The sequence below is a fragment of the Nannobrachium achirus genome (assembly GCF_963921795.1).
Source record: "Nannobrachium achirus genome assembly, chromosome: 23".
Taxonomy (NCBI): domain Eukaryota; kingdom Metazoa; phylum Chordata; class Actinopteri; order Myctophiformes; family Myctophidae; genus Nannobrachium; species Nannobrachium achirus.
Genome location: NC_137830.1, coordinates 11,573,659 through 11,588,818, shown reverse-complemented (window position 1 = coordinate 11,588,818; position 15,160 = coordinate 11,573,659). Strand labels below are relative to the sequence as shown.

The 15,160-nt window shown below is 43.8% G+C and overlaps 2 protein-coding genes across 2 annotated transcripts in view; both read right to left on the bottom strand.

Moving 5' to 3' along the window:
- Positions 1-11,791, bottom strand: part of cog5 (component of oligomeric golgi complex 5) — a 132,705-nt gene extending 120,914 nt beyond the window's left edge. The window contains exons 1-5 of the mRNA XM_080754521.1: positions 11,734-11,791; positions 9,614-9,753; positions 8,550-8,607; positions 4,998-5,052; positions 4,256-4,325 (exon numbers count right to left, since the gene is read on the bottom strand). Of these exons, the coding sequence (XP_080610647.1) occupies positions 4,256-4,325; positions 4,998-5,052; positions 8,550-8,607; positions 9,614-9,753; positions 11,734-11,773 (363 nt within the window). The 5' untranslated portion in view covers positions 11,774-11,791. The remainder of the gene's footprint in view (positions 1-4,255; positions 4,326-4,997; positions 5,053-8,549; positions 8,608-9,613; positions 9,754-11,733) is intronic.
- Positions 11,792-14,132: 2,341 nt separating this feature from the next.
- Positions 14,133-14,573, bottom strand: LOC308309070 (endothelial differentiation-related factor 1 homolog; the record flags this gene model as incomplete). Its single annotated transcript, XM_080754533.1, has 1 exon — positions 14,133-14,573. One exon carries the CDS (start codon positions 14,571-14,573, stop codon positions 14,133-14,135), a length of 441 nt encoding a protein of 146 aa, XP_080610659.1.
- Between the last annotated feature and the right edge of the window lie 587 nt (positions 14,574-15,160).

Genomic DNA, 15,160 nt, shown 5'->3' with positions numbered 1-15,160 from the left:
TCCCTAACAGAATCCATTTTATGCCCATATATGGAGATACCTGCTCTGAGTATCTGACATCACTGTGATGTCACCTGTTTATGCCTAAATATGGAGATCCCTGCTCTGAGTATCTGACATCACTGCGATCTCACCTGTGATGTCACAGTGACACATCACCTCAGTATCTGTGATGTCACAGTGACACATCACCTCAGTATCAGGCGTTACACGTATACATTGAGCAGGGCAAAGGTGTGACGTGTGTGACGGACGGACGGACGGACGGACGGACGGCCGGTGGAGGTTTTCATACTAAACTGCGACCTTACGGTCGCAATGAAGGGAGCTCCACTGCCGACGGCGACGTCAACGTCGGACGCTCCGGTGACGGCGTCCAAACTCGAAAATCGCCCCGGTTCAATTTTTTGACGGCGTCCACAACGTCCAGCCATGTATAAAATATGAATAAATGCATTGTAGGCTATATTTAAATGTAGGCTATACTGTACGTGCGTTTCTGCTGTTGGCTATCCATTCACAAGGGTGACTATTAGATGTCCCAACAATCCTAGCATATTTTTTTATGTAATTACAGCGGTCTACTTTGATAAAATTATGTACAACAGGCTATAATCATGACAAAACAAAGTGGTCAGTGGTGCATTGATGCTCTCTGCTGTGAACATAGTGTGCTCTATACGTTCACATTCATGTCACAAATAGTTTTATTCTTGTTTGAAAGTGATTTTCATGTTGTTTTGGAAATGGGCTATATTGGCCATAGAATGAATACCTCACAGTCACAGCCGCTGCGCTGCGGTGGAGCCGGTCGGAGGTCAATGAGACGGCGTCAATGACGCCGTCAAGACGCAGAGCAGCGCGCCGCCGCCAGTGGAGCCCTGGGGTAAGCATGCACATGCACACGCACACACACCCACACAGTGTGAACCTACAGATCAGGCCAAGCTGCCCAGGAGAGAGTGGCAGAATCACAGTGACCTTTCTCCAGACCACATTTGTATTATGAATATTTAATCACTCTTCCCCTCGGCTGCACTAACAGGAGAGGGCCGACGTTCGTTCCTACTAAGTCCCACTGTCATGTACGAGCGCGACCGTGCACGGGAGAAACGACATGGTCCGCGCACACAGATCACATCGGGGGTTTCTTCTCAAGTCGTCGTGTGAGCATGCGCGCGTGCATTACATGTGTGTATGATCATCATATGCACACAATCTAGTTTTCAAACCATCACTTCAAGGACAGTTGTCAAGAATGTAAAATTTAGACCCGGAAAGCAACTGTGTCAAATTAGATTTTAACCGTTATTTTATACTTTGACTATTCAAAAATAGCAGATCTACAAGCTCATAACGTGGCAGTGCTCCGAGCTTTAGGTCTTCTATTTTTGAGCGGTGGTCACTCCGTCTTCTTAGCGTGACTGTGTGTGTAGCTATGCGTGTGTCTATGCGTCTATGAGTGTCTGTAGTCTGGAGCCTGGCCTGCAATACCGCTGGGTGACCAGAGAGGTGCTGTTGAGCAGCCTTGAAATGCACGCGTGCACACACACACACACACACGCACGCACGCACGCACGCACACACGCACCCACGCATGCACGCACGCACGCACGCACACACACACACACACACACACACCACTCAGTTCACACTGGTGTGTTTTTTTTTATCGTGTAAGTTTGTGCAAATCTTTGAATATGTGTATTTTTAAAGAAAACATTTTTTAACTCAAATCTTTGCTTCAGGGGGTCCCTGGAACAAAACAGTTTGAGATGGGGGTGTGCGGTCAAATACATATAATTTTGGGTGTCCTTGACATGAAAAGGTTTGAGCACCGCTGACATAGAAACATATGTTTTTCACAAACCTTAGAAGGATTTAGAAGACATTTTCTCAGGTCTTAATGGGTTAACATTCTCTTATATGGAACACGTCGCCTCTGACAAGACAAGGTGGTATAAAGCACACACAAGACAGTGATAAAGGCTGGAGGATAAACATTTTGCCTGAATAGCAGCCACTGGATATTGTCATACATAGAAGAGTATGGGGTTCTCAACCTTTTTCAGATCAGGGCCTACTTGATGATCTTGAAAGCATTTGCGGCAGCGTGCGAGAGTGTTAGCCAAGAGAAACACATGATAGCCTCTGGGATACAAATGACATAAAAAAAAAAATCGAACCTCTGTTCGAAGTGGAGCTGTGTGTGTGTGTGTGTGTGTGTGTGTGTGTGTGTGTGTGTGTGTGTGTGTGTGTGTGTGTGTGTGTGTGTATTGCAGTTGATGCTCAGGGCAGGCTAGACTCAACAGCACCTCTCTGGTCACCCAGGATCATGTGTACAGACATTTGAAGAAAATATGTAGGAAAAGGAGCAAAAAGTGTGTTTTGGAGAAAATTCAAGATGGCGGAAAATCTATCCTGGCGCAAATGGGCGTGGCCTATATCGGGAGATGCGTCTTGACGCAAGGAATCCAGGGAAAAAATAATTTTAATTTTCCGACCTACGGTTCAACAGTTACAGGCCAAAACGTAAACTGGGCTGTTATAGCGCCACCATGAGGCCAAATGACACTATTATTTTTTCATTTAATCCTTGAAATCATTATGAACCTCCTCTCCAAGTCTTGAAACTGTAGCCCCTATGGTTTGCGAGAGAAAAATAATTGAATGTGAGTTTTTGCGATTCCCATTATAAGTCAATGGGGAAAATTAATTCACTAATAAATTAATATCAATTAAACTATAGAACCTTTCTCTTAGCAAGTTACTAGCACACGATTCCCGAGTAAGCCGGTCGATTTGACATATGTGTCATATGAGTGTGTGGTGCAAAAACTGTGGGAGGAGTAGCGTGCCAAACTTTAGGCTACATAGGCTACAGACACGGACGGAGACCCACATCCACGGCCACGTATAGGGAGCTTGTGTTCCACACAGCTCCAAAAAAAACAGTCACGGCAAATGAGAACTGTAATCCATGAGCTTTAGTCAGCCTAGGATTTCCCCAAAGTAGCTATGAGCTATGTACACATAAAGAGGGACAAGTTTGTTGCAAATATTCGACTGCTAGGCTAGCATCAGCAGGGTTTCCTGCAGCACTTAATTGGCCAGGGGGGCCCCCCTGGCCTAAAATCTGTAGCACCTGGCCAAGAGACAAGAGTCAACCATTCCTTTTATGTTGAGGGCAAAAATAAGAATTAGTCTAAAATAAGGGAATTAATTTAGTTGTGTTTTCCGTCATCATGGGCACATTCATGTGTTTTTTTATATGGCAAAAATAAGAATTAATATTAAAAATTAAGTGAATTAATTACTCGAATTAATTAATTAATTATCAAAAAAAAATTCGGTTCCCCCCCTGGTCAAGCATGGAAGGCATATTTTGCAAATGATGAGCCAGCTATAACATTAGACAAAAGAGGAACAATTCGAACACATAATCCTTGCTAAAAGCAACACAGTTGCAGCTGCCAAATAATGCAGGAAGGACATCTTGCCAAAAACCACAGACTGTGTGAAGGCATAAATCAATAGGCTTATAATATCACTGCAAATAAACCATTAAATACATGCGCTATCACAATGTCCAATAACATGGGTGCTGGATCAACAAAACCACCTTGTAGATAAAATTAAAGCAGTGGTTCGTTACGTTTGCCCAGGACCCAAACTAGTGAAAATAGCAGATCTACAAGCTCACATCGCGCCATGTTATGAGCTTGTAGATCGGCTATTTTTTTTTTTTTTTTTTTCAGGGAATTTCTTTGATTATAAGTCGGACTAGATAAACACTGGCTGAAAGCAGGATAAATATAATCAAGTCAACATTAGAGGCTCTTATCCTTAGACAAACTATCAATACTTGTCCGCCTCCACGCAACACACACACACACACACACACACACACACACACACACACACACACACACACACACACACACACACACACACACACACACACACACACACACACACACACACAGCAAGGGGAGAGAATGAAAAATTAACCAAGAATGAAAACAAACCATTGGGCAGGCAATCAGGCAGTTCTTAGTGTCAGGACCCGGATCTGTATTCTATATGGCATGTATCCCAATGTGAATTTGCAGAACACAGGCCCAGTGGGTTCATGGCAGCATTATGGTCACTAAAGAAAGGTCCAATCCCTGAAGAAGACCTTTAATAAATCCTGCATCGAGTGTTTCGTAGTACATGGCCCAGATAGGTCTGTGTGTTGGCGCTTGGAGTTTACCTGCAGTCTGGCGAGCTGTGTAGTCCTGGCCACAATTTTGTTGTAAGGGTCAACGATCTTAGTCCTTATCCTGTGTGAGAACAACAAGAGATTGTCCGAGAGCTTCAATAAGGAGCCATGGCATTGAAACTTTTATCAGAAGACGCCTCAATGCATCCATGCGCTCAAAAATAATCACCTGTGTTAGAGATTCAGGTGATTATTTTGAGTGCACTACATAAGTGTTTCTCAAATGGAGGTACGTGTACCCCTAGGGGTACGCAAAGGTACTACAGCAGGTACTTGAACATGGGAAATGGAAACATGTATTTTACTGTTATGTTTAATGGTAAAACATTTGACAAATGTGTGTGAACGTGCTGCTCTGTATAGCTTTAAACCAAATTAAGTACGAATTTTACTATTACTGAATTGAAAACAGGCTGCTTACTTTTATTTTCAACATATTGACATAAAAATTGGACCTTTGATGTCAGTATTTTCTAGTCAAAATGCTGTTGTCAATTAAAGGGGGTACTTGGGTTCAGCAATCAGGAAAAGCGGGTACTGAAGCCCACAACGTTTGAGAAACCACTGCACTACATGGAGGCATTGAGGTGTCTTCCGATGAACGTTGAGAGATGGTAGAATGAGACCTCTTCGACACACATGAGATTCTTTCATACTTTTTCCTGAGATAATTACTCTGCAAGAGCCGACAACATCCATTCTCTGCCCGAGGCTATAAAGAGACGTTGGTTACCTGTCGACGGCTCCCTGCAGAGCGCTGATCCTCGTCTGCATCATCTGTAGGACCCCTGTCAAACACAGCAAGATTCATCATGGAGGGAAAACATCTCTAAACACGTGTTTTTGTTGCGCTTTTGAACCTTGAACACTGGCATGCTTATTATGGGCATTATTAACGGGTATTAAAGGGATATTTCACAACATGTTTGTAACTTCAAACTCCATTTTAGCCATGATAGATTCATTGAAAATACCCATCCTTGGTTCTAGTGACTGATAGTGTCCTTCTAATGCGTGAGGGAGGGGCCGTGATTTTTCCATTACCTTTTTCATTTATTCTTTAGGCCTATATATTATTTTATGTTTATTTTATTTGAAAGTGAAATATCCCTTTAACCCATTAAGACCTGAAGCCGATTCTACAAAATAAACCTTCTGAATCCTAACAGTGAAAAACCTGTTTCCATATCAGTAGTTCTAAAACCTTTTTCATGTCAAGGACCCCCAAAATTTGTATTTGGCCACAGACTCCCATCTCAAAATATTGTGTTTCAGGAACCCCCAGAAGTGAAGATTTGAGTTAAAAAATAAATTCTGGACATTGTATTTCTACTTTGCAGTATTGATACTTTTACAAAAGTAAAACGATTTAGTAATTTTTCCACCACTGCCTGCACAAACACAATCTTGCCGTTTTTGCCCTTTGGGCCAGCATCACTGGTTAACAAGAGATGCTGCATGGTTCATTTGTGTGGTTCTACTTTAAGATACTGGCTCCCTCTTGTGGTGAGAAATGACAATGGCACTATAGAGACACACAGGCACCTACAAATGCTTGTATGTGTCTATCTGCATGAGGCGAGAACGGTGAACGGTGTACTGCAAGCCAACCCATAGAAAGTCATTGCAATTCAGCAGTGGTTAGCCTAATATTAAAATAATCCCACACAAACTGAAGACTATATTGATTTAAATAAAAATATGTTTCCAGATGTATGGACTGGCTTTGTCAACATATCTTCTTGTTTGCTAAATACATGATGTGTGTCACATTTAATTTGCCACTTGAATGGGTTACCTATTATGTTAACAGAGAAGAGGGGAGACGGCGGACAGAGAACCTGTCGCTTTTTAGTGACATCACTGTCTTTACTGCTGTGCGTTTATGAGCGCCGACTTTGAAGATCCCGACTTTTTCAACTACAGAGTGAATTCTCCAGGTTAGTATTAATCCAAAAATAACCTGCAAGACTCTGTTTGGAAGAAGCGAGATGCAATAATTTTCCAAAAATAAATAGCCTAATCAATATGAGAGACAAGCATATCTGGGTATTGAAAACCTCAAGGGATGCGTCCATGACGTGTGTACCATGCGGCCACTTAAACTTAAGATTTCCAATGCTAGCACTTTTGACTCACTGATAAAGTATATTAAAGTATATTGTAGGTAGTCGCCAGGGCAAAATCCACCCTGAGAGAGGGAAAGAGTGCTGGGCCGGATGGCATACCCCCAGAGGTCTTGAAGAACTGCGACCTAGACAACCTCATCCTAGACTTTTGCAACAATGCTCTACAGCACAACAAGCAACCTGAAATATGGTCTCTGTCTAACATCATCCCGGTGCCTAAAGCTGGAGACCTCTCAAAGCCAGACAACTACAGAGGCATCAGCCTGACATGTATTACAGCTAAGGTCTTCAACCGAATGATACTGAACAGGATACGGCATGCCATCGACCCTCACCTGAGAGAAAACCAAAATGGTTTTCGAGAGGAGAGAACAACCGTAGCACAGATCCTGGCATTAAGGAGATTAATAGAGGAGGTGAAAAAGGACAACCTAGCAGCTGTACTGTGCTTCATTGACTTCAAAAAGGCTTTTGATTCTATCCACAGAAGCAAGATGGTGAAGATCCTTGAGGCCTACAATGTCCCTCCCAACATTCTCCGGGCTATCGAGACCATAGAGCTATAATAATAATAGAGAGGGCAACTGATATCCCCGCCCGTCCACTTGCATTGAGTTGCTCACCCAGCGCATGAAGCGTACTTCCGCGTTTGAAACGCCTCTGAAACGTGACGTAGTGGGTCAACTATTTGGCCTCTTAGCCAATCACGACGGTCGGGGAGCGAGAAACGGGGAGGCGGGGGTAGCGGGGGGCTATCTGCCTCAACTGAACTAACTGTTTGAATAGTTGACCCAACTGCAGTACCTCAAACGGCCACCATGTACTTTTTGCTTCAAAGCGCCCCCAGGGTTCTGGGGGCTTGATCGAGACCATGTACGCAAAAACAAGGGCCAAAGTGGTGACCCCAGATGGCAGCAGTGAGGTGTTTGACATCCGAGCGGGTGTAATGCAAGGAGACACCCTAGCCCCCTACCTCTTCATCATAGTTCTAGATTATGCGCTCAGGAAAGCCATAGGGGGACGAGAACAAGAGCTTGGCTTCACGCTAACACCAAGGAGGTCAAGGCGGCATCCCGCAGTAGTTCTGACAGACCTGGACTATGCGGACGACATCAGCCTGCTCTCCGACAGCATGGAACAAGCACAAGAACTCCTGAACAGGGTGGAGATAGAGTGTGCCAAAGTTGGTCTCAGGCTAAATGCTAAGAAAACTGAGGTTATCACCTATAACCTACCTGATCACTCACCTCTGACAACAACAGAAGGAGCTGTGTTGAAGGAAGTCAAGGACTTCAAGTACCTGGGCGCATGGGTCGACTCAACTGAGAAAGACCTTAAAGTAAGGAAGGCACTCGCTTGGAGGGCCCTGAACGGCATGAACAGTGTATGGAACTCTAACCTCCCCCGCCAAATCAAACTTAGCTTCTTCTTTGCAACGGTGGAGTCTGTTCTCCTCTATGGCAGTGAATGCTGGACCCTGAAGCCAACCCTGCAGAAGTCTCTAGACGGGTGCTACACTAGAATGTTGCGTGCAGTACTCAACATCAACAGGAGTGCACATGTTACAAACAGGAGCCTGTATGAGGGAATACCAAAGGTAAGCGAGAAAATTGCCACCAGAAGAATGAGACTAGCAGGACACTGCCAAAGACACCAGGAGCTTCCAGCCAGCAAATTGGTACTGTGGGAGCCAACACATGGGCACCGGTCGCGAGGACGTCCCACAAAAACATACGTGGACGTACTCAAGGAAGACGTAGGGACACAGAACACCAATGAGCTGGCCAGATGTATGGAGAACCGAGATGACTGGAAACAACGATGGAGGGCTCGTCTGAGGACGACCTAGATAGATAGATAGATAGATAGTAGGTAGTGTATCAAGATGACAGATATGCTACTAAGAAAAGGCCAAATCAAACACAAAACACACAAAAACATCACTACGGCCTCAGTAGTCAACCACTCAAATTATGATATTTCACGATGCCTCTCATTGGGATTGCATTGGCAGCTGCAGTACTCCGTTCTCCCTTACCCAAAGTGGGGCCGCTGTCACAATAGGGGGTGTGAATTTGTAGGCGCCTGTGTGTCTCTATAGGACACAAGAAAATGAGCTCCTTGATGATGGTCATGGTGGTAGAATCATGTTTTACCTTCAAGAGACTCTATCCCAGTTGCTTGAGCCAGTAGGTCTTCATGTCTGGCCACCACCTGAGCGGCACAATTTACAAATAAATTACATTAAATACATTAACCCAAAGACCAGAGTCACATTCTACAAATGTCTTCTAAATCTTAAGGTTTTTTTTTTGGGAAAAACATATGTTGCTATATCAGTGGTACTCAAACCTTTTCATATCAAGGACCCCTAAAGTGTATTTGCTGTGCATTTGATGTATTGATGTTGATGTATTATCTTGCTTATTATTGTAAGTCGCTCTGGATTAAGAGTGTCTGCTAAATGCCTAAATCGTAAATTGTAATTGTTTGCTTCTGGGCGTTCCTGGAACAAAATCTTTTCAGATGGGGGTCCACGGCCAAATGCATACAATTCTAGGGGTCCTTGACACTAAAAGGTTTGAGCACCACTGATATAGAAACATGTTTTTTTCAGAAAACTGTTTAACACAATTACTGCCTTTTAATCTGAAGTTTGCTTGGTGCCTTGGTGCCGCGCCGTTTCCTCCGTAGGCCGCCGCTATTATTTTGAAGGGCCGGAAGGGGGTTGTTTTTGTTTTTTTGGATTATCACTTGACGGCAACGATTACGTCATCTAGTCACTTGACAGTGTGAGCCCAGAAGAGAAACATAGCTGCGCCCAGCCGAGTGTATTTGTGTACCTTATACAGGCCATGTATACTGTACAATGTCTCTTTTGGAGTAAATGAAGTCTCTTTATGGGCCTCTCAATGGATTTACTATGGAGGACGTTCACTTCACGTGCACGCCCGACGTGCGTTGTAAACAAATCGCGGACATTACCGATGCGGGCGCGACGGGAGCGACGTACAGTAAGTAATCATACCTTTACTGTATATACAGTAAGATTGACAGTCCTCACCGTCAACGGCACCATGGTTTTAACCCTTTCAATGACGGTGAGGATTGTCAACGGCAGCAGAACAGTTAATAGAAGACATTATAGAATCGGGTCCTCTGGTTTAATGGGTAACGTGGGTTATTGGTCCTAAGGTTTTCAGTGAACTACATGGTGCACCTGGCTGTGCAGCTCCTTGTCCAGCTGGCTGATGCCCTGTGCCAGCTTTGCCAGCTGCTCAGCGATGAAAGCATGGTGGAGGGCCTGAGCAGTGTACGTCTTCACATCAAAGTCCTCCGTCAAGAAATCCACGTAGCATTCTAAAACAAAAAGAAAAATGAAGACAATATATACTTATACGGTTTATTTATAGGTCTAAAAAAATGCATATTGTGTCAAAAATAAAATAAACATAAATCATCAATGACTGCAAAAAGACTTAAAGCAACTCTGACTTCAGATTCAGAAGGTTTAGTTTAGTAAACAAATGTAGAAGTACTCTGTTACAAGTAGAAGTTCTATATTATGTTTAATATGTCCATACACAGACAGACAAACGTGTCTGTGGCGAATTTTGACCCAACTAGACTGCGCTCTGTTGAGGTGCCAACTTGCGCCTTGTTGGCTGGCCCCATATACCAAATATGGCTGATAATTTAAGCCACTTTAAGAAACAAGTGCGACACCCCAAATATGGGGTGAATATGAACGTCACATTCACCCCATATTTGGGTATTGTGGGTAAGTATGGCCACATACATAGCCACATACCCAGAGCCTTGTATTAGGAGAGTATATTGGTCAATGCGGGTCAGAAAGAGCGCCTGTCACATGGTTCATGTTACTCCAGATGTCACTATTTCCCCATAGACTCCAATGCATTCTGCAAACCTTTGGTTCAGCACATTGTCACTATTTATTGCCAGACCCATGAAATGGGTAGACCTACATAAGCAAATGTCGGTCTGTCCGGGTTTTCTATATAAAGGGTATATATGATGATGACATGATGATGACATGCCTACAAAAGGCATGATGTCATAAATGATGATGACAGACAGGGGGTCTGGCACAACCAGGTTGACCTGGTCTAGTTTGCCAATAGATGTGCATGTAGACCTGGCCCATGACGTGAACGGAGACGCAACTCTCATTGAATGGCTCTACACACAGGAGAAAGTACAGTCAGCTGGGGCATTAAGGCCACTGTGGCCTCAAGTCATGCCATTGGTTTGAGGGGCACAAGGCCAAACTGAGGGGAAACGGCAGCCATGGCCTCCATGAAATTCCTGCCCTGTGTATGACACTATGGCACATTAGGAGTCCAGTCCAGGAGTTATTTATAAGGACCTGGACCCCTATAACTGTGTGTTAAAGACCTGTAATGGTCCAGCTGCAGTTGGACCATCTTAAAACAGGTCCTTCAGCCCACTGTGAGGACCACAGCAGTGAGCACTAGTAGTATTAAGTGCTATTAGCTCTGGTCAAAAGCAAACGTTCTTCTCATTATGCATTATGTCCCATTTCCATTTTTTAAGTGTATGAAAATCTTTTGAAAATAGCAGATCTACAAGCTCACAATGCGTAGAAAGGCTATTTCCAAATGGTCGAAATGTAAACATGGTTGAAGTGGTCAATAATGTATGTTTTGTAATGATAATCAAAATCAACAAAGTAGCTAGTAACTAACTAAGCAAGTGACGACGTCATGCGATTAAAATAAGCATCATTTATGGCTACATTTTATAAAAACAAAAACGGAAAAACAGTCATATATATCATAGACCATGGCAACTAGACAACTATTACTGCGGGTTCAAGTTCAATCCATGACGTTCTTTCGCGGAATAACTAGCAGACAACATGAGCGTGTGTGGGATGGTGTTTTTTACTGGTGTTTCAGTCCGAGTGTGGGGAAAGGGTGCGTTCGGAAATGCGCACCGGACTGCGCGGGCGTTTATCGTGGGCTTGCCCAGGCCTTACGGCCTGGGCATAAATATAACGATTGCATTCACCACGGCTTCGTAACTCGCGCGGCGCTCCGCCGGCCGCGCGGCCCTGGCCCGCTCTTCGCGGCCACTCGCGCCTGCGGCGCTCGGGGGCGAAGAGCAGGACCAAGGTCCGCTGGCCTTCGCGCCGCTTGCAATGTCGTGGACAATAAAACGAGCGCACCCTTTCATACACTCTGACTGAATCACCAGTAAAAAACACTCTCTCGAGCGGGTGTACCATCATAACACGACGTTCAAACAGGATTGAAATGTAACATAAATTCAGCTTTGTTTTGTTTGTTTCTTTACCATCTTTCAGAAGTGAATTCGTGGAAGCTTCTCCCTCCATGTTGACACTTCATCAGTGACGCACAACAAATGCGACAGGAGCAGGAACCCAACAAGCAAGCTGTGTGCTCTGTCGCCCTCTGGTGGACAATCACGGTGAATCCACTTCTGTGGCAGAACAGTGGTGGAAAATTAGGCCTAAAATGTTTTACTTTAACTAAAAGTATCAATACAGAAATGTAGAAGTTCTCTGTTACAAGTCCAGAATTCTATATGTATTTGAGTGAAAGTGCAAAAGTATTGGTATCAAAATGTACTTAGAAGTAGAAAGTAAGCTACTATGCATGCAGGTTGTCCCTTATGTCTAAAATATAAAATAAAAATAATAATAATAATAAAAATCAAACCTCGGTTCGAAGTGAAGCGGTGAATTTGTATTCTATATGTTCTAGATCTATACATTCTGCGATCTATACTTTCTATGTGCTTTAGTTCTAGTTCTGAATGAATGAATGATTTTGTCTGGAGAGCCAAATTGTCATGAGAAGCTTGGCCAATCCTCAATTCTTCATTCTGGACATGCACGGGACAGACAAAACTAACCAATCACAGCGCACAGATGCACGGGACAGGTACGGGACACACAAAGCCACACCTTGGAAGCGGCTTTCACCGCTTCAAAAATAGAAATGAAGATATACAAGCTCTGTAAGCTCACAATGTGTCACAAAGTATTGCAAAGTGATAGGCCTACATGTAGCTAAGCACATAAATTGTTAGGAATTTACAAAAAGATTTAAACTATAGATGATGGTTACGGTAGCACCATCTTTCTTTTTTTGAAGCGGTGAAAGCCGCTTCCAATGAGTGGCTTTGTGTGTCCCACGCCCATATATGGTCATTTCAGTCCAGAATGAACAGGTTCTTTCAAAAACAAAATGTGTGTTTCATGTCCATATATGGTCATCCCAGTCCAGAATGAACAGGTTTTATCAAAAACAAAATGTCTGTCACCTCATGTCCATATATGGTCATTCCAGTCCAGAATGAACAGGTTTTATCTGTCCCGTACGTCCAGAATATCAGTCCAGAATGAATAGGGTTTTTCAAAAACAAAATGTGTGTCCCATGTTCATATATGGTCATATCAGTCCAGAATGAACAGGTTTTATCTGTCCCGTCCTGTCCCGTCCGTCCGTCCGTACGTCCGTACGTCCGTTTGTCCGTACGTACGTCCGTACGTACGTATGTGTGTAGTGTCCGTCCCGGTCTGATGATTGGATACTTTGAGGATTGGTCAAGCTTCACATGACAATTCGGCCCTCCAGATAAAATCATTAATTCATTCAGAATATAAAGAATGTACAGATCACAGAGTTCATAACTCTAGAACACATAGAATAAAAGTTCACCGCTTCACTTCGAACCGAGGTTTGATTTTTATTATAGGCCCATATGGAGTGGTGCCTGAAGCGGCAGGCCAGTACATTGCGCTTATCAGAGCAATGGCCACCGAATTATGGCCATATTGAAATGTTAAACACTGCTGTAGTTCCCCATATTGTATGTGTGCAATTAAAAACATTTTGGAGTGACTATGGTAGACCCCTAAACAATGATGCTGGTGTGCGCCAATGTGAGAACTTTGTCCTCCACGGATTTGACATTTCGGATGTGCTATCTTTTGGGGATTTTTCAATTCCTACTTTTTATATAGACCCCATGAACAATGTTTGTGCCAAGTTTGGTGTGGTTTGAAGCAACGGTGTGCCTGTGGCCCCCAGGGGCCCCTGGTGTAACTATTATCATGGCCGAGCCCTGAAAAAAACCCTGGGTGCCACACACGTACATGGCTATTCTGATGGCAGACCCCTGAACAATGTTTGTGCCAAGTTTGTTTTGCGAATCAGAGCAAAGATGAACCTCACAAGTCCGTTTGTGACGTCCACTGTCACCACCCACTGTCTGAGCAATTTTTTATAGGATTGCATTATCAATTATCAGTTATTAGTGTGTTGGGTCATCATGGATGCATTATGGGTCATTTCATTATTTTTTTCAGAACTTGAAAGAAGGGGAAAAAAACACACCCAGTGTGAAGTGAGCGGTGCATTATACGAGTTGATTTCATTAAACATCACACGAAGCTTGGCCAATGCAAAACACAAAGGTCTCCCAGGGTGACTTTTGTGTCTTGGCCTGAAAGGTTTGGGAGCCTCTGCGTTGTATGACGAGAGCATTTGGGGCCTGTAAAATGTATTTTCCTGCCTTTGAAAAAAAAAAACAAGTGGGCCGATGGCTCAGGAGTACCATCCTGTTACTGTACCAGATGCCAGCAGAGCCACACAGACATCCTCATGCATTGTGAAAATATCTTGAATGGGTTCAGGTAAAGATGGTGAGGGGAGCTTCGTCTGTTTTTACTTTTTGGATTTAAGTGGGTCCAAAGGTTGGCCCAAGTCTTTCCCACGCAGCCTCAACCCAATGACTCGTTCAATCTTACCCATGACCTGGTTGTTTGGAATTGCTTTCCCACTTTCATACTCAGCAATCACCTGAGGCTTCTCGTTGATCTTGGTGCTGAGGTCTTTCTGGGACAGGCCTTTCTCCTGTCTACCGCGCTGGATGACCTTTCCCACCTCCAGTGGAACCTTGGTGTGGCGCATCTCTTCTGTCTCAGCGTCCAAGATGGCTGTGTTCTTGGTCACAACGTGCTGCTTGTTCTGGCCTGCAGCCCATTTCATCGTGGTCTCGACATCCTTCCCGCTTCTTTGAGCGGCAGTAACAGCAGCCTTGGATCTGGACTGGGAAGCAGTCGTCTTCTTCCTCAGGACTGTCACGAAGTCACGGTCGTCTGCCATCTTCGACGTTATTGGATATTATGCTTGAATTGATTGATGCGCTTGAAAATTGTGCTGTGGTTAGAATGGAAGTGTTTCAAACTTAGACAAACTTATATAGGTCCACTTTGCGTCACTGTGATGTCACTAATGACATCATAGTGCACGTAACTTATGGAAGCCTAGTACACACCTCATCTTGTTGTGAAATTGTCATTGTCATTTGTTTTGAAATTCCCCAAAACTTGTTAGCCTGATGCCCATAACTGCATTATTTCTAATTCTAATTGAAACACTGGTTAACATGACTGAGGCAACATGGACTGAACACAGTAAAGATGGCTTTCATATCATGCTACATACTTGCCAGCCTAGGGCCCATTCCCACTGGTCACGATAAAGATAAAGATAATGATAATTATCTGACGTCATGATGATGTGATAGTGCAGAAAGTGATCCAAACGACATCAAAGACTCCCTCCTGGAACTCCATATTTGGAGCTAATTGACATAACCGAGTCTGACATCATAGACTCCCTCCTGAACTCCATGGAGCTAACCGAAACATCATAAACTATCTTTGGGCATGAGCTACATTGGGACAAAA